We start from the raw sequence: 21,508 nt of genomic DNA, 5'->3' as shown, positions 1-21,508 counted from the left end.
CCCGAGTTGGAATGCCCAGACGGAGGAAGGTAAGAGAAGCATGATTGATCTCAGAAATCTAATCGTGCAAGGAATAAGAGAGGCAGTCCCCCGCGGGCAGAATATTAGTAAAGCATTTAGGGAATGCCAGGGAAAGGAAGAGACACCTACCGAATGGTTAGAGAGATTGCGGTTGAGTTTGCAGATCTACTCTGGAACTGACCCTAGCTCTCCGGTGGGGGAAGTCCTGCTTAAAACCCAATTTGTGGCAAAATCATGGGAAGATATCAGGCAGAAATTGGAAAAGATAGATGGGTAGCAGGAGAAAAGTCTCCAAGAGCTTTTAAGAGAAGCTCAAAAGATTTACATGAGGAGAGAGGATGAAAAGCAGAAACACCAGGCTAAAATATTAGTGGCTGCAGTAAAGGAAGTACAAAAGAAAGATCAGCTAAGCGGTAAGTTTAAAACTGTACCGAAAAAGCAAAAGAGGTTTTATCAAGGCGGTCCCGCTCCCCGGAAGGATCTTCCGGAATGCTACTACTGCAAAAAGGTAGGGCATATCCAGAGGGACTGCAAGCAGAAATTAAAAGATGAAAAGGTATTTCAAGAGGATTAGAGATGTCTTGGGCTTTTTCACATGGAGACAAAAACAGCAAAGGAGCCCTTGATAAAGTTGAAAGTGGGTCCCCACCGCCAGGAAATAAACTTCCTGGTTGATACGGGTGCTGAAAGAAGCACCTTGCAAAAGTTACCAAAGGGATGTGTAGCAAGCAAAGAAAAAGTTGTCGTAATTAGTGCTAAGGGAGATCCCTTCAAAGTCTCGGTAATAAAAAATGTAGAAATTGAATCACACAATAAGGTATGTTTAGGAAACTTGCTACTAGTAGAAGAAGCTGATTATAATTTATTAGGGAGAGATATGATTATTGCACTAGGTATAAATATTGCTGTAAGAAATTCCGAATTGGTAATAAAGATATTCAAGTTAACCCCAAAAGATGAAAGGGAAATCGACCCCAAAGTGTGGCACTCTAAAGGGGAGGTGGGAAAGCTGAATATTACCCCCATTAAAATTGAAATAGAGAATCCCGAAGATCCGATAAGGGTCAAACAATACCCCATCCCGATAGAAGGGAGAAAGGGTCTGAAAATAGTAATTGATGACCTTCTCAAAGGAGGTACTCTCGAACCCTGTATGTCCCAACATAACACCCCCATCCTGTCAGTAAAGAAAGCGGATGGGAGCTTCCGACTGGTTCAGGATCTTAGAGCAGTAAATGCTAGGACCCGAACCAGATTCCCGGTAGTGGCGAATCCTTATACTTTGCTAAACAGACTCTCACCTGAAGATGTATGGTATAGTGTAATTGATTTAAAAGATGCCTTCTGGACCTGTCCTCTGGAGGAAAGGAGTAGAAATTTCTTCGCCTTTCAGTGGGAAGACCCGGACACAAACCGAAAGCAACAGCTGAGGTGGACAGTCCTCCCGCAGGGGTTTGTAGAATCCCCAAATCTGTTCGGACAGGCTCTGGAACAACTACTCACCCAATTCATTCCAGAGGAGGGGACAAAATTGTTACAATATGTAGATGACTTGTTAATTGCCGGAACGACGGAAGAAAAGGTGAAGAAAAGCACGATTTCTTTACTGAATTTCTTAGGACAAAAGAGGTTAAAAGTATCTAAATCCAAATTGCAATTCACAGAGCCTGAAGTAAAATACCTTGGTCATTAGATATCTCAAAGAAAAAAGAAATTAGACCCTGAGAGAGTGGCAGGGATTCTTGCACTCCCTGCCCCAAAAACAAAAAGACAGATAAGACAATTTTTGGGGCTCCTGGGATATTGCAGACAATGAATTGAAGGATTTAGTGAAAAGGTAAAATTTCTGTATGAAAAGTTAAACACTGATAGATTGAAATGGACGGTGCAGGATGAAGTTAAATTTCAAGAATTAAAGAATGCTCTCATAACTACCCCAGTATTAACTTTGCCAGATACTAATAAAGAGTTCCAGTTGTTTGTGGATGTGAGTGGACAAACAGCACAAGGAGTTTTGACCCAAGAATAGGCAGAAAAGAAAAAGCCCATAGGATTTTTGTCAAAAATCCTAGATCCAGTTAGTCAGGGCTAGCCTACTTGCCTGCAAGCAATTGTGGCATTAGCTCTGTTGGTTGGAGAAGCGAAAAAGATAACTTTTGGAGCCCCCTTAGTAGTTTACACCCCACACGATGTAAGAAATATCTTACAACAGAAAGCAGAGAAATAGTTAACCGATTCAAGGCTTCTGAAATATGAAGCAATGTTAATCAGTTCACTGGGTCTGGAACTAAAAACAACTACTGCACAGAATCCCACGCAGTTTTTGTTTGGGGAACCAACAGGAAAGCTAATTCATAATTGTATTGAGACAGTAGAACTGCAAACCAAGGTAAGACCGGACTTGCAAGATCAGGAACTGGAAAGAGGGGAGAAATGGTTCATTGACGGCTCCTCAAGGGTAGTTGAAGGAAAGCGAAAATCAGGATATGCCATCATAAACGGCACGACAGGGCAAACTATAAAATCAGGCCCCCTGCAGGCAAGCTGGTCTGCACAGGCTTGTGAGCTATATGCTCTCCTAAGAGCTCTTCCGAGTTTAAAAGGAAAAAGAGGGACCATTTACACGGATTCAAGGTATGCATTTAGAGTGGTTCATACTTTTGGAAAAATATAGGAAGAAAGGGGTTTGATTAACACAAAAGGGAAGGAGTTAATACACAGAGAAATAATCAAGCAAATTTTAGAAGCAGTCAGAGAGCCACAAGAGATATCAGTTGTTCACGTGAAAGGACACCAAACTGGGTAGCAATTCCACACAAAGGAGAACAATTAGGCAGACAAAGAAGCAAAACGAGCGGCTTTGTTAACAGTAAGTATTCCTGAGATAGTCCCAAAGGAATCACCAGAGGTTTCCATGCTCCCCTCGGAAAAGGAGCTGGAAGAATTCAAAAGAGTAAGAGGCCACCTCGAAAAAGGTAAATGGTGGTTACCGGACGGGAGAGAGTTAGTCCCAAAAGGAATAGCCAAGGGAATACTCAGAAAGTTACACGAACAAACACATTAAGGAACCAGAGCATTGGCAGAACAATTCTTAAAGTTTTTCGGATGCAAAAGAATCTTCGAACTTGCCAAGCAAGAGGTACAGGGGTGTGTGATATGCCAGAAAGTAAATCGAGCAAATTTTAAACAATCAACTTAGGGAAGCCGGCCGCTCTCATACCGGCCGTTTGAAAGAATCCAAGTAGATTTCACGGAACTACCAAAAATTGGTAGGAATAAATATGTGCTAGTAATTGTAGATAAGTTAACACATTGGGTAAAGACTTTTCCCAGAGCAAAGGCTACCGCCCAAACGGTGTCAAAAATTTTACTAGAAGAAATAATTCCCAGATATGGAATAGTGAACCATATTGATTCAGATCAAGGCACGCATTTTACTTCAAAAATCATTAAACAATTATCAGAAGCATTAAGAATAAGATGGCAATATCACACCCCCTGGCATCCTCAGAGTTCGGGGCAAGTGGAAAGAATGAATCAGACATTGAAATCACAGTTATCTAAACTGATGATTGAAACAAAGATGTCCTGGGTCAAATGTCTTCCCCTGGCGTTGTTGAATATCAGAACCATGCCACATTCTAGAACGATATTATCCCCCTTTGAAATGCTATATGGAATGCCATATAAGCATGGAATGCCGGTAACCCATCCTCGAGTAGAGGATGTGCGAATCCAACCGTATCTTATTTCTATCAATAAAAACTTGCAAGAGTTAAGAAGAAGAAGATTGATTCCCCAAAGCACAACATTAGGATTTCCAATCCATCAGATTCGACCGGGAGATAAAGTACTGATCAAAGTGTGGAAGGAGCTCCCCCTCAGTCCTCATTGGGAAGGTCCATTTCTCGTCCTTCTGACTACAGATACCGCAATTAGAACTGCCGAGAAGGGGTGGACACACTCTTCTCGGGCAAAAAAAGTCACGGATTACAATTCTTCTGAGTGGAAGGTCACTACCCCTCCGGGAGAATTGAAAATCAAGTTTCGGCATCACCACAAATGACAAGCGAAGGACAGATAAGTTGTATAAATTCCGATTGTTACTGTTTTCCATTTGTACACTTTGAGTGTGCTTATTGTAAGCAAATTTGGGTGGCTCATTGCTTAAGAGAGAACCAACCTAGGGGTTTGTGTAACCAGTGCCTAGAAAAGGAATTAGATCAGACCAATCGTTTCCTGATACTTGCTACCCGGGCGGGCTTGTTGGAACTAGACTCTCCTGAGTGGTTTCAATTTTTCCAAAAAGGGCTGAGAGAGAAACTCGACTGCAAAGCAGAACCTCTAGTGATCGAGTGCCGCCGAACAGTAAAAGTACCGTGTAAGATTAACCCGATCAAAGCATCTCGGTGGGCTACCTTTAAGAGAAGGTACGCCATCAGGACTTCAAGGGCCCCTGAAGACAGTCCCTGCTGCCGAGAAGATGGTTATCCCCGCCGTATGTTCCTATACGGGCGAAGGGCATGGCAGAGGGATGCAATGGTGGGGAATCCTGATGATCCTGAACCTAGCCATGTGCTTGGCCGAAAAAACAAGTCCCGAGGCGCCTCCGGGGGAAAGTCCCCCGGAGAAGTGTGAGCAGTGCCGGACTGCCACAGAAACCGAGCGATTAATCGACTGTCCTCCGGAACTGCATGCAGGGGTATGCTGGTCGAATGATTCCCAATTGAATCTGTGTAAATTAAAAGGAAAGGTTTGGTGCTCCAACCCAGGAGCAAGTATTATAGAAAAGCAATTTCAGACCTCAAGAGAACAAAAGATTCAAACGACCCACCTCCGAAACAAAAGAGAGATAAAGGGAGTCCCTCCAATTTCGGTCTGCAGACAGTGCAACAAAACTGTCTGGATTGAGGGGAAGAAGCAATCAACTTTTATAGCTTATTTTCAAGTCAACCCTCTTTGCTACAATAAAGCAAACTTAAAACCGTATACTATTGAGAGAAAAATGTATTAAGAAGAGAAAAATTTAAAACACGAAATGAAAACTTCTTTTAATAACGAACCTATAATATTAAATTTGTTAAAAAGCAATGATGATCGAGTATGTTTACAGTTCGACCAAGTATTCTGTTTTTCTAAAGATGAAGAAAAGTTAAACCCTGAAAGTAAAATAAAACAGCTAACACTGGAGCTAAAAAGACGAGAAATAGAAAATAAGAAAAAGAAATTAGAACAAGAAAGGCTAAGCTCTCTCAGTGAGCAGTATAAACAATTAGAAAAACAATATGATAATTAGAAGTTGCCCAGCCCCAACCAGAACCTATTTATAGATCTAATGCAAAAAATTGCCACCGAATTAAATCTATCTAACTGTTAGATATGTGGCGGTTTAAAATCGGCCGAAAGATGGCCATGGAAAAGAGAGGAATTAACCCCAGAACAATTGCTAAAATGGACAAAACTAAAATTATCCAAAACTACTCGGAGACCTGAGGGATGAGTAATTAATAAAAGAATAATTAAAACTTTCTGCATTAGTCGAGAAGAGAGAGAATTTACCGATTTAGTAGGGTACACCCCGTGTGTGAATACTCTCACGGTAAATTCAGATAGCAAAACAAAAGTCTGGCAACCAGAACCACCCGAGAGTTATTAGAGCCACTCTCAGGAGAATAACTGCGAATGAGTAGACATAATTGGACTCTGTTAGAATAAAAATCCTGGAGCCAATCCCTTCCATGCATTTAAAGGCCTGAAGGAATATTGAGAAGATCCGGCGAAAACAAACCAAAGTTAAGAAGCACCAGACGGAATTTACTAGATATGCGAGAAAAAGGCATACAGTAAATTACCAAAGAAATAGAAAAGATCCTGCACACTTGAGATAATTCAGCCCTTTTTCTTCACGTTACCTAAAGACAAAAGTAAGTCTTTAGGTGCTCCCCTCTTTGAAACGTTAGCACGACAAAAGAGAGAATTAAAGCGAGAACTACCGATAGCAAGAGGCAATCATAAGTAGAAAGAAGAGAAATAGCCTGCCGAGAAGATCATTCAATATTATGAGCCCGCCACATGGGCAAATGACGGCAGTTGGGGTTACTGAACCCCCATTTATCTCCTCAATCAGCTTATTAAGTTGCAGGCTGTAGTAGAAGTAACCTCAAACCACACTTCAGAAGCCCTAAGACTCCTAGCAAAACAACATTCACAGATGAGAGCCTTTGTATATCAAAATAGATTAGCTCTCAACTATTTGCTAACCGAGGAGAGAAGAGTGTGTAGAAAATACAATGAATCCAAGTGTTACATGAAAATAAATGACTACAGAGAAACTATAAAAGAACTAGCGGCTGAAATAAAAAAGGTGGCACATGTGCCAGTCCAGAAATGAAATTCCATTTTACAAGCCTCCTAGTGGGAGCAAATATTTAGATAGGAGGCTTAGTGAAAGAAACTAGTGTTCTTTATAAGGTGTTCGGTTGCCGGAATCGTTTTTCTACTTTGTTTAATTCCTTGTCTGATCAGATTGATACATTCTGTAGTACAAGGAATGCAAATTGCCGCCCTCCCAATAGACCCGGAAAAAGCACAAAAGAAAACAGCCCCTCTTTCTAAACTAATGAAGTTAGAAGAGGAGAGAGAAAATAAAAATGCACTTAAAGCCTTAGAAAAGTTTGAAAATGAACATATGTTGTCTCAAGAAAGTAATAGGGATTCGCTAACAGATTAAGAAGAAAACGAAACAGATTAGGAGAAATGTAAAACATTCCTCCTACAGTAACAGTTTAATAAAATACGAATTTTTAATGTGATAAATTATTAAGCGGGAGACTGTAATAAATTAATCTATGAGTAAAAATTCGTAAAAGTATAATTAAAATATATACATGTGATTGCGATGTCATAAAAATATAACATATAATGAGAATAAGTCCTTCTCCGGATCTGGTCGTGATTCTCCTCCGAGAGGCAACAGATTGCAGCCAAACACCCAGATAACAATCACAAGCAGGCACATCAGCCCCGAAAGAATAGACAGGACACGGGCCATCAAACAAACAAAGGAACGGGCCCGGACGAGATATCGCCGAGCCCGAGCACCTCCGCCCTGCCCACCTGTGTTGAAAATATAGAAAAACTAAACAAAGAAAGAGGAGACAGCCGAGATAGCCATCGGCTCCAGGATGGGTCCCACCACTCCACCCTAATGGCCCGAACCAAAATGATATCAAAAAGACATCCTGGACCTCTTTACATATGAGGAGCCTCTGCCCAACGTCTATTGACCCTATTCTCCGGTGCCAGGAAATCTATTCTTCGAACAATCAAGAATCTCTTAACAAAGGGTGCCTGCTTGGAATTTAGCCTCGGGACACAAACTTCCTATAAAAACCCAAGCCAAGGGACTCTCAGGTGTGGATTTAGGAGCATCTATACCTTGCGTATAGACCCTGTCCACCCAGCGCTGCGCTGCTCATTTTATTGTGGTTTTTTCTCGTTGTTCGAATTTATTATTGTTTGATAATAAATTTTCTCTTTTATATAACCCGAAATTGCCTTTGCATTTATAACATGTAACAACACAAGAAAAAGAAAGAAACTGAAACTGCATAGCCTCAAGCTGAAAAAACCTGTATAAAACACCGCTCTCCCAAAGACAAGTTGTGAACTTGTGGGAATCAGTGTGGCAGAGGCTGATTCAGAGTTCACCCATTGCCGATCCCGGGTTCGACGCTGACAGTGATTGTGGTTGTTTCCATAATTCGATTTTACAGATTTTTCAATAAAATCCTTATGGATAAAATTTGTCTGAATTTCATTTATAACAGCTGCACCCTGAGCGCGGGCGCGTAGCTGCAGCAAGGAAGCAGTGCCGTGGGTGCGTGTGCCACGAGCAGGGCCTACTCAGTGGCGCACACAGCTGCCCCAGGACAGTCTGTTCCGTGGGCAGCAGATCATGTGGTTGCAATTTCACTGCACAGAGTTCCTGCCCTCACTTCTCTTGTGGTCCTTAGGTTTCCTTGTGTGAGTGCACTGGTAACAATGTTTTGTGAAAAAGAGCCTCCGGCGGTGGCTTTGTCAGTGGAGTGACCAGGCTGGATGCAGGAAGCTCCAGGCTGGAGCACATTATGGCATTAGCCAGCAACCTGGACAAATACCTGAAGCATGAGAGGTCAAGGACCTTGTGGGGGTGTTGAAATACTGCAGAGAATTTATAGAAACTCCTCTCCGAGACCCTCTGAAGAGTGGCTGACTCCTGCTGGTCAGATGGCTGGTTGCCTATTAGTGTCATACAAAGTTGCTGTTCAAGAGAATGCAGAGCTTGATAAACAGGTGAAGAAGATGAAAAATAGAGGAGCTACAAGCTGTATGTTGTAACTTGACAAGTTACAATGTCAAGCATTTGTAACTGCTATAGAACAGGTTGAGTAAGTCAGGTCCCTTTACCAATGATGCTGCTTGGCCACCTGTGGCCAAAGGATGGGCTACTTTAGGACAGGCATGCAATCTGCTTAAAGGAGAAAGAATGAAAATTAGTGTCCTGATGGGGTCTCTCAAGCTTTATATGGGCCAAGCCTTAAACCCCAGGATAGCGAATATTATCCTAGAGGGATGCCTAAAGGGATGGAAAGCCTACGGTCATGGAACAGCATCCCTGCATCTGTGGGCTACCAGAATGTGGCAACCATTGTCTCCCCCTGGGAAGTGCCCTGCTTTATGCTGCACTGGAGTTGCAGATTTTCGGCACCTTGAATGCAGACAGCTTCACTCTTAAAAATGAGATTCACTTAATAAATTATAAAAAGAATTTAATATAAACAAAAGACAATTAGGAGACAAAAGAAATAAAGCAAAGGGTTAAAACGGCCGGGTGCCCTGGCGAGTTGCCAGGAACACACCTGGTATCTCAGGAACACTCTTTTTATTCCATCCTTGCTGTGAGAGGTTAATGCATATTCAAGCATGTCCCCTCCTTGGTTCCACCTTCTTGGATCATGTTATTTTCTGCTGGTCAGCATAATTTTTGCTGGTCATTATTATTCTAGCTGGTCAGCATTATTTTTGGAGTTTTGGTTTCCTTTTTGCTGCAGATGGTCACTTGTTGATAACAGCCTGGGCCTCTCATCCTTCGCCTGAGGGCAGCTGGTCTTCATATCTTCCGCTGATAACAGTTTGGGTTCTATTGTTCTCCTGATAACAGCTTGGGCCCAGTGTCCTTGCCCTCTGGGGTTTCCTTGCCTTGTACCTAGGAAATTCTTTTAAACTTAAGACTTGTTAGCATAGCTAAAAAGTATTTAATATGTAATATTCATCTGCGAAAGCCAATATCACAATACAAATTTATAACATTCACTAACTTCAAATTTATCAGCACAAGGAATAACCCTAGAGCTTGGTGGGTCAATGCCACAATACTGTGTGGGTGGATTTAGCACAGCCTGATTTTTGGTACTGGGGGAGGGCCACAGAAGCAGCTTCTGTGAGAAGACAGAGGAGAGAGAGGGCCCTTGCTTCCAAACCAAAGCAGCCTATCTTTAGAGGACTGCACCCCTGTCTCGCTTTGAGACAAGTTAGGAGGAAATGTCCTGAAAGGGGCGTCTCCTCTAAAGAAAGGTAGGTTTCAGCATTCTCTCCCCTCTTGGGCTCAGAGGTACAGAAAATGTGCCCTTATCTGTCGTGCCTGCCTCTGACACGTGAGAGAGAGAGCATTGAGTTTAACACAACACCATGGAGATAACTTTGAAAGTTAAGTAGAAAAACTGGGAATATGAGTGTGTCAGTTAGAGTTTTCTTAAGTCACTGGGTGAGAAAGTTAGAGTTTAAGGTTTAAGCTATTTTAGAAAAGAAGAGACAAGATGGAGGACTTAGGGCATTGTCCCTTTCTCCTTCTTCTTCCTTCTTCTTTTAAGGGCTTTTTGTGTAATAATGAGTGATTAGATAGAAGAAGCCACAGTGCAGCACACAGGTGTCAGGTCGTTGGGTCACTAAGAAAAAGAACTTACTTGGCATTTGATTATTGGACAAATAGACATAGAAAAGACCTTGATGAGATTCTTTGTTCTCCAGTTTTCACCTCTCTATCTTAGTGTATGTAGATCTTTGTACTCTGTATATATGTAATATAGATAAGGAAAGAATAAACAACCAAGTGTGAACATGAGAAAACAGCCTCTCTCTCGTCAATCTCAGTCCTGGGGAAAAGAACCCAACCACCAGTGTCACCTCGACACCTACAGGTCAAGGCCAATGGTGTCCCCTTGTTAGCATTCAGGAACACACATAATCATGTATTGATTATATGCAAGTGCTTTATTGAAGTGCGCAGGAACTAGGGGTATCAGCCACCCAAATCTATCTCCATCGTCTTTGTCCAAAGTGCACATATTTATACAATTTTAGCTGCAGCAGTAATCACTATAACAACCTTATCAATATTGCTTCATCGATAAATCTTCATTAACTTTATTGATATTGCCTCATGAGAGTTAGCTCATCCTTGTACGAACATGTACGAATCTTATCTCTGGGTGGGTATTGTGGAGACCCCAAGTACCAGCTCCCTTTACTGTAAAAATTTCAGCTTGCTAGACCATCCCTAATACCACATATTCTTGAGGCCTACCTCTACAAGATTTTATAAAACAGTTTCAGAAACATTTAAGCCCACAGTAACAGCCTCAGGATACAGCAGTCCTGAGGGGTCTCCCCAGAGCTGCCTGATGCCACCCACTCCTTGTGGCACCAGTTGCTTTCCTGTGCAATGTTCTAGCTGCCCCAAGAGTAAAGAGGGAGCTGGAGAAAGAGCTTGCCAGGCTGTTCTCCATCCTTTCCCAGCAATCCTGCTTAAGGGGAGAAGTCCAAGCTGAGCTCAAATGTGTAAATGGAAGAGATGTGCACAGGAAGGGTCAGTGGGAAGGATGATCCAGGAACCATTGGCCTGGCAGCCTGAGCTTGCTACCGCGGAAGGCCTTGGAGCAGATCCTGCTGAGTGCCATGCCACGGCATGTGCAGGGAACCAGGGGGTCTGCTGGAGGGTGGGAAAGCTCTGTGGAGGGATGGGAACAGCTGGGGGTCCTGGTGAGATGAGGGAGGCTGGTTATTAGTGGGTGTGTTGGGGAAGGAGTTCTCCAGAAGGTGGATTTTGAGGCCTTTGCCCAGGTGGGACTGGAGGACTTGGTGTTTAGAGATATTTTCTGCTTCCTTTTCTCCAGGACAACAGCCATGTGCAGTTGGTCTCCATTCAACATTTTCAAAAGTAATGGACTTGGAAGAGGACAAAGGAAAGAAGCCCCTGGAAAGAATTGTGAGTCACAGCCTGCTCCCACTCTCCTTGCACTGCCACGAGGAGAACCAGCACATGACAAATGTGAGGGTTTGTGTGATGCTGGTGGACCACTGGGAGGGGGCTGGGCTGCTTCCTGCCCTGCTGCCTCCCAGGCTGCGGCCTCCTCCTGGCCTTGGCACAGGGATGCAACTCCTGTGCCCTGGGCAGCAATGGCATCTCTGCATCTCTCCAGGCCTCCCGGGAAACGTTGCACTGTGCTGCCACCTTCTTAAAGAACACAGAGCTCCTGTGTGTGCTGCCAACAGAGGATCTGTCGAAGATCACCAAATGTGTGGTAAAGGACGGCCTGGAAACCCCAGCCTCAGCCTGGAGAAGCTCCCTGTCCCCGGGGCTCAGTGTGTGGGGCTGGCAGCTGTGGCCCAGTGCTGCACCCATGGGAGCCAGCCTGTGCCTCACACGCTGCTCCCTTCCCTGGGACACATGGGTTCCTCTTCAGGCTCCTGTGGCCCCAAGCCCTGACAGGCTCTGTGTTGTCAGGGATGGCCGGGCAGCACCTGAGGGGGAAGAAGAAAGAGATGCTGCTCATCTGTGAGGGTGAATGAGGGCAGCGGGCTGTCAGTGTGGCTGGCGGGGGGAGCTGCAATCCCTGGCCTAGCTGTGGAGGGCTCTGCTGACCCTGCAGATGAGGGGCAGTGTGGGCAGAGCACACCAAGATTTCAGGGGCACGTGGGGCATTCATGGCCAGCAGCTTCAGGCTGATCCCCTTGGTCCCTGCTCCCTCCTGGCCATGGCAAAATCTGGCTGGGATGGCCCTGGCAGGGGCCTCTCTGTGGGCCCCTGCAGGTCTGGGATCTGACCCTGGCTCTGATAGTAAAAAGTCTTAAAATCTTAGAAAATTCAGGGAGTTAGAAAGAAAGTTAAGTCTGGAAAGCCCTGGGAAAAGTAGGCCCTGGGAAATGTTAGGCCTTGTGCTTGCTAAAGATCATGTCAAACTGCACCTGTGTAGTCAGTAGATGATAAATTGTTAGATGTGATTCGAAATAATTATTGTTTATAGAACAAGAGGAACGATGTTAGGAGTCTGGGGAGAATCACAAGAAATCCATGGCTGGGTAAAAACAATGCATGCAATAGAACAATGGAAGTTTAATAATTAAGATGTAAGTTATATAATGATAGAGTATAAAACATGTTAATTTCAAAACCAAGTCGGGTCAGCTTTGGGTATGTGTACCCCTGACACCCAGAGCTCTTCAATAAAGCACCTTCATATAATCATTCCGTGATTATGTGTGTTCCTGAATGCTAACAGCTCTGTTCCTCTCTTCCAGCCCTTGAAGTTATGGCACACAACATCAGCCCCACCATCAGAAGCCTGGCAATTCAAAAATTTTATATCCTCCAGGCAGTAGAGAGAACTCAATATTCCATCTTTGGAAACCTGCAAGATCAGCTCCACATGGCATAGAGGACACGGTCTCATCTCTCAGGCCTTGACTGGATGCGCTGCTGGAGCTCTGCTGAGAGCTGATCTGGGGGGCTCTGTCTGCTGGGGCCACCTGAGCCAGCCAGGATTTTATTTTTCTGCAAAATTGTTCTTTCCTTGTTTTTGTTTTTGTTTACTATGTAAATATAGGATAGGTTCTAAATATACAGACTCCCAAGAGCTTTCTTTTGCTGCCCAAGGTCTGCAGGATACCGGAGAAGAGAGGGAAAAGGGTGCTCGTGCTCAGCAACCTGCCAGGGTGTGCAGTGGTGCAGGGAAAATGGCCAGAAACCCCTTGGCCTTTGGTGGTTCTGCTGAAGGCACAAGCCCTGTCCCAGCCAGGAAGCGCCATCTGTGTCCTCGTGCCCGTGTGGTGCTGGCTGGGTTGCTGAGGGCTCCCAGGTGCCTCTTGATGCAGCTCCTCTGGAGCTCCTGTGGGGCTGCGGCGCTGCTGGCGGGCCACGCTGGGGGAGACCCTGAGGGAACAGGGTGCTGGGAGGCCATGAAGGGATGAGGGGCTGTGGAGGCCCTAACGGGACAAGGCCGTGGGAAGGCACAAGGGGGATGTGTGAGGGAGTGGGTGTCAGGAGACTCCAAGGGGACAGGAGGCCCCTGAGGGGCCAGGGTGGTGGGAAGAGCTGAGGAACTGGGTGTCAGAGGCCATAAGCAGCCCCCGGGCAGCCGCCTGGTTCCTGACACCAGGCTGTTCTGGCGCTTCCCCAAAATGTCTGCCAGGCCTGCAGCAGAAGCCCTTGGGGCAGGGACAGTACACCTCCAGGAGGGTGGGGTCAGCCCGAGGTGTGCTCAGGTTTTGCTGGCTGGGGACATGGAGGGCAGGGGGTGCTGCCAGGCCACGGCCACTGGGTGCCTGCCATAAGGGGCAGTGGGCAGAGGCAGGGCTGGCGGCCAGGCCGGGCCCTCGCGGCTGCCCAGGCCACGCTGCTGTGACCGAGGCCCCCCTGACACAGAGCTCGGGGCCCGCAGAGCTGCTGCCACCATGGGGAGGGCGGCGGTGTCTCCTCCAGCAGGGCTGCCCAGTGGCTGCTGCCCAAGCAGCTCTGGAGCCCACAGAAACAGCAGCAGAGTGTGCACAGGAACAGCAGCAGCCCCAGCGTCGGCACCTGCGAACTGAGGCGTCCGCAGCAGCCGGCTGCCAGACAGGGGGAGGCTGTGGGCACAGCTGCCTTTGGTTTGGCAAAAGGCCTCAGCAGAATTGGCCACAATGGCTTTCTCTTGACTTGCCAGCCTCACAGCAACGCTTGGCAGCTTCAGCTGCAGCCTGTGCCCGTGACTGACTTGGATGGCCGTGCTTGAGGGCGGGCTCGCCTTCCACACTCCGGTGAACCAAGGCAGAGGCCTTGGTGCCATAGTGACACGGAGAGAGAGAGAGAGACTCAGGACATGAGAACACAGGAACAGCCTGTTTGGCTCATTCTTGAGTTTGCTGCTCCTGCCTAAAATAATCATCAGGAATATATGCTGATGTAAAGTTATAGCCGAACACCAAGGACTTTTTCTGTAGTGTCTAAACTAGTGTAGAACTAAAACCTTGTGTGACTGTTCAGAGACTCTAAAATGCAGGGTGAAAATGACAGCTTTGGTTTGTAAGAGTCCTAAAAATTTTGACATGTGATTTTTCTAGTCAGGGATTTTAATTCCAATGTGGAAACTACAAAAATATTAAAATTTGTTTTCATTGGCAACCCCTTTGAAATGGCATCAGCACACCTACAGGTGTACTGGGGACAGTACTTGGCAATTCATGGCTTCAGTTGTGGGAGATAAATATTTTGTCTGGGTTCACCCTGAAGTTTAAAGTTTTCCCAGGGCTTTGATTGACTGGTCACTGCAGGTAACTTTAATAAATGCAAAAGGATGTGAGAGCACAATTTCTGGAGAATGTGCACTGGGGATAGAGAGAAAACCTTGAAAACAGTCAGCAGGCTCTGGAAAACTTAAAAAAAATTAAAATTACAAACATAATGTAAAAATAGATGTAGCTCTGTGACTGTTCAAGCAGGATTCTATGTCTGGAGGAAATGTTTGACTTGCATCAGCTGTAACACAGACAGACACGCAGCAACTGGGGCCTTGAACATTTGTGCTACTGCAAACCCCTTCCATGAAAAACATCATTCCAGGAAGGAGCAACATCATCTGACAGATAGCAAGAGTGGCCAGCAATAGCTCCAGGAGCTCCTGCCAAGACCCCTACAGGAAGGAGCCCAGCCCCCAATGCACGTGGGCTTTGGCTTTGGCCCTCTGGCACAGAAACCCCCCAGGGGCACAGGTCTCTGGGGCAGGAGAAGGGCACCAGCACTGCCAGGGCTCGGCTGGGGTGGCAGGTCTGCCTCGGTGGGGACTCTGCCACACCTGCTGATTTCAGTGCTGCCAGGCCCCTGTACAGATTCTGTGCAAGGCCCCGTGCCCTTCCTGCTGCGCCTGCGTCGGCAGCCCTGGGGGCTCCTTCTGCTGCCCTGAGCCTGCAGAGCAGGGCAGTGTTTGCTGATGGTTTGAGGTGTTCCTAAAGATCCTGTCTTAGACACTTTGGGCAAGGGATTCCTTCCAACGTAGGCCACGCTGGGGGGATGGGGCAGAACCAGGAAGGTGGCAGGGCGTGCAAGGGCCGTTAGTGACACGGTGCAGCCTGGTAACCGTGGAATGGAACGGTGGAATGGACAAGAGCTGGCGGTGACAAGACCACACCAGTATGCCTGGTGCATGCGACGGGACAGGACACGCCAGAGCGGTGCTGTGAGGAGCCCCCACACAGCCCACTCGTTAGTGCCTGACCCGGAGCTTTTCCAAGGCGTAATTCCTACAGCTCACATTGTGAGCAGACTGTGGGAATTGGTGAGCCGGAGCTTCCCGAGAACATCTCTTTAGAAGGTGCTCCCAAGGCCCGATTTTGTCATGGCGGGCAGATTCTTCAGGCTATTCAGGGTGTTCCGACGGAATAGAAGCACAGACCGTGGAGCTGCCCCAGCAGAACACCCTGAAGAGCCGGAGCAGTTCCAGCAAGGGCAGGATGGTGAGTGGCAGAGCTGGGCTGCAGTGCTGAAGCTGCAGCCAGCTGGGCCCTGCACCACCCCACCCCATCCCATCCCATCCCATCCCATCCCATCCCATCCCATCCCATCCCATCCCATCCCATCCCATCCCATCCCATCCCATCCCCATCCCATCCCATCCCATCCCATCCCATCCCATCCCATCCCATCCCATCCCCATCCCATCCCATCCCATCCCATCCCATCCCCATCCCATCCCATCCCATCCCATCCCATCCCATCCCATCCCATCCCATCCCATCCCATCCCATCCCATCCCATCCCATCCCATGTGGACATGCCCAAGGACAGGACAGAAGAAGGGCTGGGGCTGACCCCCGCCAGTGACCGTGCTCCATCCCCTGAGCCACCCCAGGGCTGAGCCTGCCTGGGGAGTGCAAGGCTGGGCTGTGTTCTCCGGCCTCTCCCGCAGTCCCTCAGCTCTGGCTGCTCTTTTCCAGATGCAGCCATGGACAAGAGACAAGAGCAGGAGCCTGCCCAGGGCCGCTTCCGCAAAACGCTGAAGGTACCTGCAGCCATCCCCACCTGGGCTGGGCCTGCTGTCACTGCTCGGCCCAGCTCTGCACTTGCAGCACTCCATATAACATGCTTCTCTTCCCTGTCCTTTCTTCATTCTGCACAGAGGTTCCGCCAGTTCCTGCCAAGTCGGCATAGAAAGATCAGCCCGCTAGGAACTGAGGGCACAGCTGAGCCTGACTCCGGGCTGACCGAGCTCCAGGCAGAGCCTGATGTCAGCCCAGATTCAGCTGCGCCCTCACAAGACTCGGATGCTGTGGTGAGTGATGACAGGGCAAACTCTGATGTGGTACTGATTGAGGACATGGCCATTCCAAACCCCAGAGAGACTCAGGGCATCACAAATACTGACACTGTGCCCCCTCCCACCATGAGTCATGCACCTAATATGGATTTTTTTGAAAGGGGACTGTTCCTTCTGACCAGCAGGTAGCCAGCCAGGGGCCGGAACTGGAGGTCTCCCAGGATCCTGTGCCCCTTCAAGCCACATCCACAGGGCCCCCTCAGCCTTTGAGGCCAGCAGAGTGTGATGGGACGGTAAGCACTTCTTGGGAGAAGCTGGGGAAGTTGCTGCCTTGGACAGCACTCCAAGTCTTCCCCATTCCTACTCTAGGTGCCAGCTATTGTACGGAGCATCCACCAGCATCTAATGTGCTCCGTTACGGTGGATGCCTGGCTGCCAACTAACATGGTGAAGCTGGCTGAAGAACACCCGGACGATGTGGTGCTGACCCTCCTGCGCTGTGCCCCATCGTGTGACAGGTATGGGGCCCACGTGCCTTGAGAGCTCAGGGCTCAGCGGCCTTTAGGGCCCATCGCCCTGCACAGCCTGTCCAATGGGCTCTGCCCAACAGGCAGAGAGGCCCAGGAGCCTCGGGCCCCTCTGTTTCCTGAGGCTGCTGCCAATGCTTCCTCCCTGCCCCTCAGGGCACTGGGGCTCTGTACCTTGGACCCCACAGCTACACAGGGCATGGCTCTGTGACTGAGACACCCCTGACACAGAGCTCTGATCCCACAGAGCTGCTGCCATGATGTGGCAAGCCATAGCCTCATCAGGACCAGCAATGGAGAAGGTGCTGCCAACTCTGCTCCATGTGATGGAGAACTGGCCCCTTTGCAGCATCTGCACCTCTGATGAGGACAACAAGGACGTTTTTGCTCTGGCTGTGAGTTTCTGGAACTGGCCTTGCCTGTCCCCTAGGTTGCTTCTCCAGCAGCTCTTCATCCTCTCCTTGCCTCAGGCTGGGCTGAAACCTGGGCTAGGGGCAGGCTCAGGGGGCACCGGGCCCGCTGCTCCCCGTGCATCTCCCCTCGGGCTCTGCCCCATGGACGCCTTAGCACTGAGCGCTGTCTTGGTGTGATTCTTTTGCAGGCAACTCTGGTGCTCTGGGTGATTATGCAAGTGCCTCAGAGCCATGAGGCCATGATGCACTATTCCGACTCTCTCTTTGCGGCTCTGCTGTTGCACGTTTTCACCACCACACAGCTGATGCCAGCAGAAGTTGATAACTTCTGGAGAGAATGCCAGGAGCAACACCGCCTTCCCGGAAAACCCAACAGGTGCCAGTCCTCCTGTCCTTCCCATGCCCTTGTGGCTGACACCAGTGCACCCAATGTGACCTGGCCTTTGCTCTGCACACAGCTTTGCAGTGCAGGCCATGAAGGCTCTGCTCTGCTTTCTGCACTATGACAACGAGTTGATGGCCATGGAGCGCAAGTGTGGCTGGGAAACGCTGCTCCGTGCTGACACCCAGCACTATGCCGTGGGTCTGTTGGCCAGGTGAGACCCCTTCTCGCCACTGCCTCTGAAATGTGTGCCCTGTGCCCCCCAGGGTGCCCTACCACAGTCCCTGTGGTTTTGGGCAGAGGGCTTTGCCATTGAGGGATGGCTGAGCAGACTAGAGAAGTCTGAGAGGAGGGTTAGCCCAGAAGGAGCCCCATGGTCCCAAAGCACCCATGGTCCCCCCAGGGATGCTGGGGAAAGGCCAGATCTCCATGAGTCATCCCTGGGAGAGGTTTGGCCTCCCCCCACCCCCCACCTCTGTGTCTTGGTGCCATTTCCCCCCTTCCAGGGTGATGCGCCGTGACTTGACGCCCTTGTGTTACCATGTGGCACACCAATTTGTCCGGAGGCTCATCAGGGAGGAGGCACCTTGGGATCTGTCCTCCCTGGCATTCCTTGTGGAGGTGAGCCCCATGGCCAGCACTACCTCGCTGAGCTGCCTGCCAGCCCTGTCCCCTTGCATAGCCACAGCTGCCTGGGACGGTGCCCGCGCCCTGTGCTGCTGCCTGGGCCCAGCCCTGTGCAGTTCCAGGCTCCTGCCAGCCAGCTCCTCTGTCACTGCCCTGTGCCTTTCAGGTCCTGGATTGCCTGAACTTGAGTGACTGTGGGTACTGTGTCCTTGAGATCACATCAAAGCACCTGGAGAGCGAGTGCAGGCAGAGGCGTCGCCTGGCGCTCAGAGGCCTCGTGGTGCTCAGCCAGGAACCCTTGATGGTGAGAACGGGGCAGCGGCTGAAGCTGTGCTGGGCAAAGCAGCCCCTTGGGCTGGCTGGGCTTCAGGAGCTGAGGCAGCTGCTCCCAGCTCTCCTGCCTCACCTGCCTGAGTGCTTTGGGACAGGCCTTTGGCCTCTGGGCCCGGCAGCAGCAGGGTGGGGTTGCAGTGCAAGGGCGGTCTTGGCGCTGCAGCCGTTCAGGGCTTCCTAGCACAGCCTTGTGTTCCACACAGGCCACACCTATACGCCGCCTGTGTCAAAGCTTCCTGCAGCTGCTGAGTGACGCAGACGGGGAAGTGGTCGGCATGTCTCTGTCTGTGCTCACAAATGTGCTGAAGAGAAGAAGTCTTCATTTATCAAGGACTGCTGCCCCCAAGCTTGCTGAGCCACTTGTGCTCCTCTTTGACCATGTAAGGCTCTGTGCCCCGGCCACGGGCACTGGCTACTGCCCACACAAACTTTGGGCCTGTGGATTTTCAGGCCTTTGCCCAGGTGGGCTGGAGAAGTTGGCGCTGAGATCTTTTCCTCCTTCCTTCCTCCAGGACAAAAGCCACGTGCAGGTGCTCTCCATTCACCTCTTCCGCAATACGATGAACCTGGTACTGGAAGAGGGAAAAAATGCAATGGAGGGAATTGTGAAGCAGAGCCTGCTCCCGCTCATTTTGCACTGCCACGACGACAACCAGCGCGTGGCTGATGTGAGCTTTTGTGTGATGCTGGTGGACCACTGGGAGGCGGCTGGGCTGCCTCCTGCCCTGCTGCCTCCCAGGCTGCGGCCTCCTCCTGGCCTTGGCACAGGGATGCAACTCCTGTGCCCTGGGCAGCAATGGCATCTCTGCATCTCTCCAGGCCTCCCGGGAAACGCTGCACTGTGCTGCCACCTTCTTAAAGAACACAGAGCTCCTGTGTGTGCTGCCAACAGAGGATCTGTCGAAGATCACCGAATGTGTGGTAAAGGACGGCCTGGAAACCCCAGCCTCAGCCTGGAGAAGCTCCCTGTCCCCGGGGCTCAGTGTGTGGGGCTGGCAGCTGTGGCCCAGTGCTGCACCCATGGGAGCCAGCCTGTGCCTCACACACTGCTCCCTTCCCTGGGACACACGGGTTCCTCTTCAGGCTCCTGTGGCCCTGAGCCGGGTGCCGATGGAGCCCCAGCCCAGTGGGGCTGCTGCCCGGTGCCTCAGGGCTGGGCGGGCACGGGAGGCCGGGGCTGGCCGCAGGCAGCACCCGGCCGAGAGGCAGAGCCCGCACCGACCCTTCCCTCCTGCCGCTCTCTGCAGCTGGAACAGGACGAGAGCCGAGCGGCCGAGCACCTGAGCCGGGCTCTGCCATACCTGGACAGCCCACAGGAGTCCCTGCGAGAGGCGGCCGTCAGCTTCATGGGTGAGCCACGAGCCCGGCCCCGGCCCCGGCTGCTGCTGTCCCGGCAGCGGCACCCGGGCCCGGCGCCCTGGAGCCCCGGCTGCCCTCGGGGCTGCTGCCGGCCTCTGGCAGCCGTGCCCTTGGGCTGAGTCAGGATGCGGCAAGGGCTGGGGCTGAGCCCTGCCGGGGCGGGAGGCCGTGTGGCCCCAGGGCTGGCAGCGCCGCTGGCAGGGAGCTGTGCTGCCAGGGCCCTGACAGGCTCTGTGTTCCCAGGGATGGCCCGGATGTTCATGAACAAGGGCGCACAAGGAAGAGCTGCAGACCCTCAGTGAGGGTGAGTGAGAGCAGCGGGCTGGCACTGGGGGCTGGCAGGGGGCAGTTGCAATGCCTGGGACGGGAGCTGCAATCCCTGGCCCAGCTGCAGAGTGCTTCGTTCCCTGTCTGGGTGAGGGCGGTGCGGGCAGAGAGCAGAGAGATTTCAGGGACAGGGGTGGGAGTTGTGGCCAGCACCTTCTGGCTGATCCTTTTGTCTAGTTCTCTCTTGTGGCCATTGCAAGAGCCAGGTGGAATGTCCTTGGCAGGAATGTCTCCTAGGATCCCTGCAGATGCATGCCCTGACCGTGCCTCTTGTCCTCTCTCTTCCAGCCACTGAAGCCCCGACAAAGACACCACTCCATCCCACAGGAATCTGAATATGCAAGCTTAGTTTGCCAGTGAACAAGTGTCCCAAGAACAGCAGCAGGAGACACTGAAGAGGACACCACCTCCCAGTGCCACTGGAGATCCAGGCACAGCTGACAACTGGCACAGCTGAGCCTGTGGGATTTTCACGGGGCTTCAGCCCTCTCCCAGCCTGTAGATAGCTCCCTCCAGCCCTCAGACTGTGCCCATCCCCTTTTTTCCCTCTATTCTTCCTCCCTTTTGACAGCTCCTTACCTCCAGCCCTCAGTCCATGCCCATCCCCTTCTTTCCCTTTCCAGTTCATCCCTTTGCTTCACCTTGCATTAATAAACAGTTTGCCTTTTTCACTTAACCTGCATCTGTCTGGAGTTGAAGGGACACAAATCCAGAGCACTGTGACACACGGGCCCCTCCTGCCGTTCTCTCCTGCACCGTGTTTTGTGCAGAGACGCAGAGGAAGGAGCGCAGATCAGGCTGGAAAGGTCCCTGTGCTGAAGGCCCGGCTCCACAGCATTGTGGAGTTCAAGGTGTCACTGAAGGCCAGTAGTGGGACAAGGAGCCTGGGTGTGTCAGGGACCAAAGATGTGTCTA

The 21,508-nt window shown here is 49.9% G+C and overlaps 1 protein-coding gene across 3 annotated transcripts; it reads left to right on the top strand.

Annotated features, from left to right (window-relative positions):
* The first annotated feature begins 13,049 nt into the window (after window positions 1-13,049).
* Window positions 13,050-21,269, top strand: LOC147652118 (maestro heat-like repeat-containing protein family member 6). Of its 3 annotated transcripts, XM_086896914.1 has the most exons (17): window positions 13,206-14,100; window positions 14,148-15,825; window positions 16,306-16,370; window positions 16,488-16,640; window positions 16,811-16,918; window positions 16,995-17,143; window positions 17,400-17,547; window positions 17,754-17,941; window positions 18,024-18,161; window positions 18,454-18,568; window positions 18,741-18,878; window positions 19,111-19,287; window positions 19,420-19,575; window positions 19,727-19,828; window positions 20,155-20,257; window positions 20,510-20,570; window positions 20,882-21,269. In XM_086896914.1, exons 2-16 carry the CDS (start codon window positions 15,708-15,710, stop codon window positions 20,566-20,568), a joined length of 1,917 nt encoding a protein of 638 aa, XP_086753040.1. In that variant the 5' UTR covers window positions 13,206-14,100; window positions 14,148-15,707; the 3' UTR covers window positions 20,569-20,570; window positions 20,882-21,269. The 3 variants fall into 3 exon arrangements, with proteins under 3 accessions (XP_086753038.1, XP_086753040.1, XP_086753039.1); XM_086896912.1 differs by having other exon boundaries at window positions 13,050-15,825; window positions 16,808-16,918; XM_086896913.1 differs by having other exon boundaries at window positions 13,260-15,825.
* Window positions 21,270-21,508: the final 239 nt, after the last annotated feature.

Source organism: Cyanistes caeruleus, chromosome 7, assembly GCF_971803275.1.
Source record: "Cyanistes caeruleus chromosome 7, bCyaCae1.hap1.1, whole genome shotgun sequence".
Lineage (NCBI taxonomy): Eukaryota > Metazoa > Chordata > Aves > Passeriformes > Paridae > Cyanistes > Cyanistes caeruleus.
This window is presented reverse-complemented; position numbering and strand designations above follow the sequence as displayed.

Excerpts from the sequence above, each read along its gene's own strand:
- LOC147652118 (XM_086896912.1), top strand. The coding sequence starts at position 15,708 with ATGGCGGGCAGATTCTTCAGGCTATTCAGGGTGTTCCGACGGAATAGA. Across the intron at positions 15,826-16,305 it reads GTTCCAGCAAGGGCAGGATG|ATGCAGCCATGGACAAGAGA; the intron begins GTGAGTGGCAGA and ends GCTCTTTTCCAG. Across the intron at positions 19,829-20,154 it reads CGAAGATCACCGAATGTGTG|CTGGAACAGGACGAGAGCCG; the intron begins GTAAAGGACGGC and ends CGCTCTCTGCAG.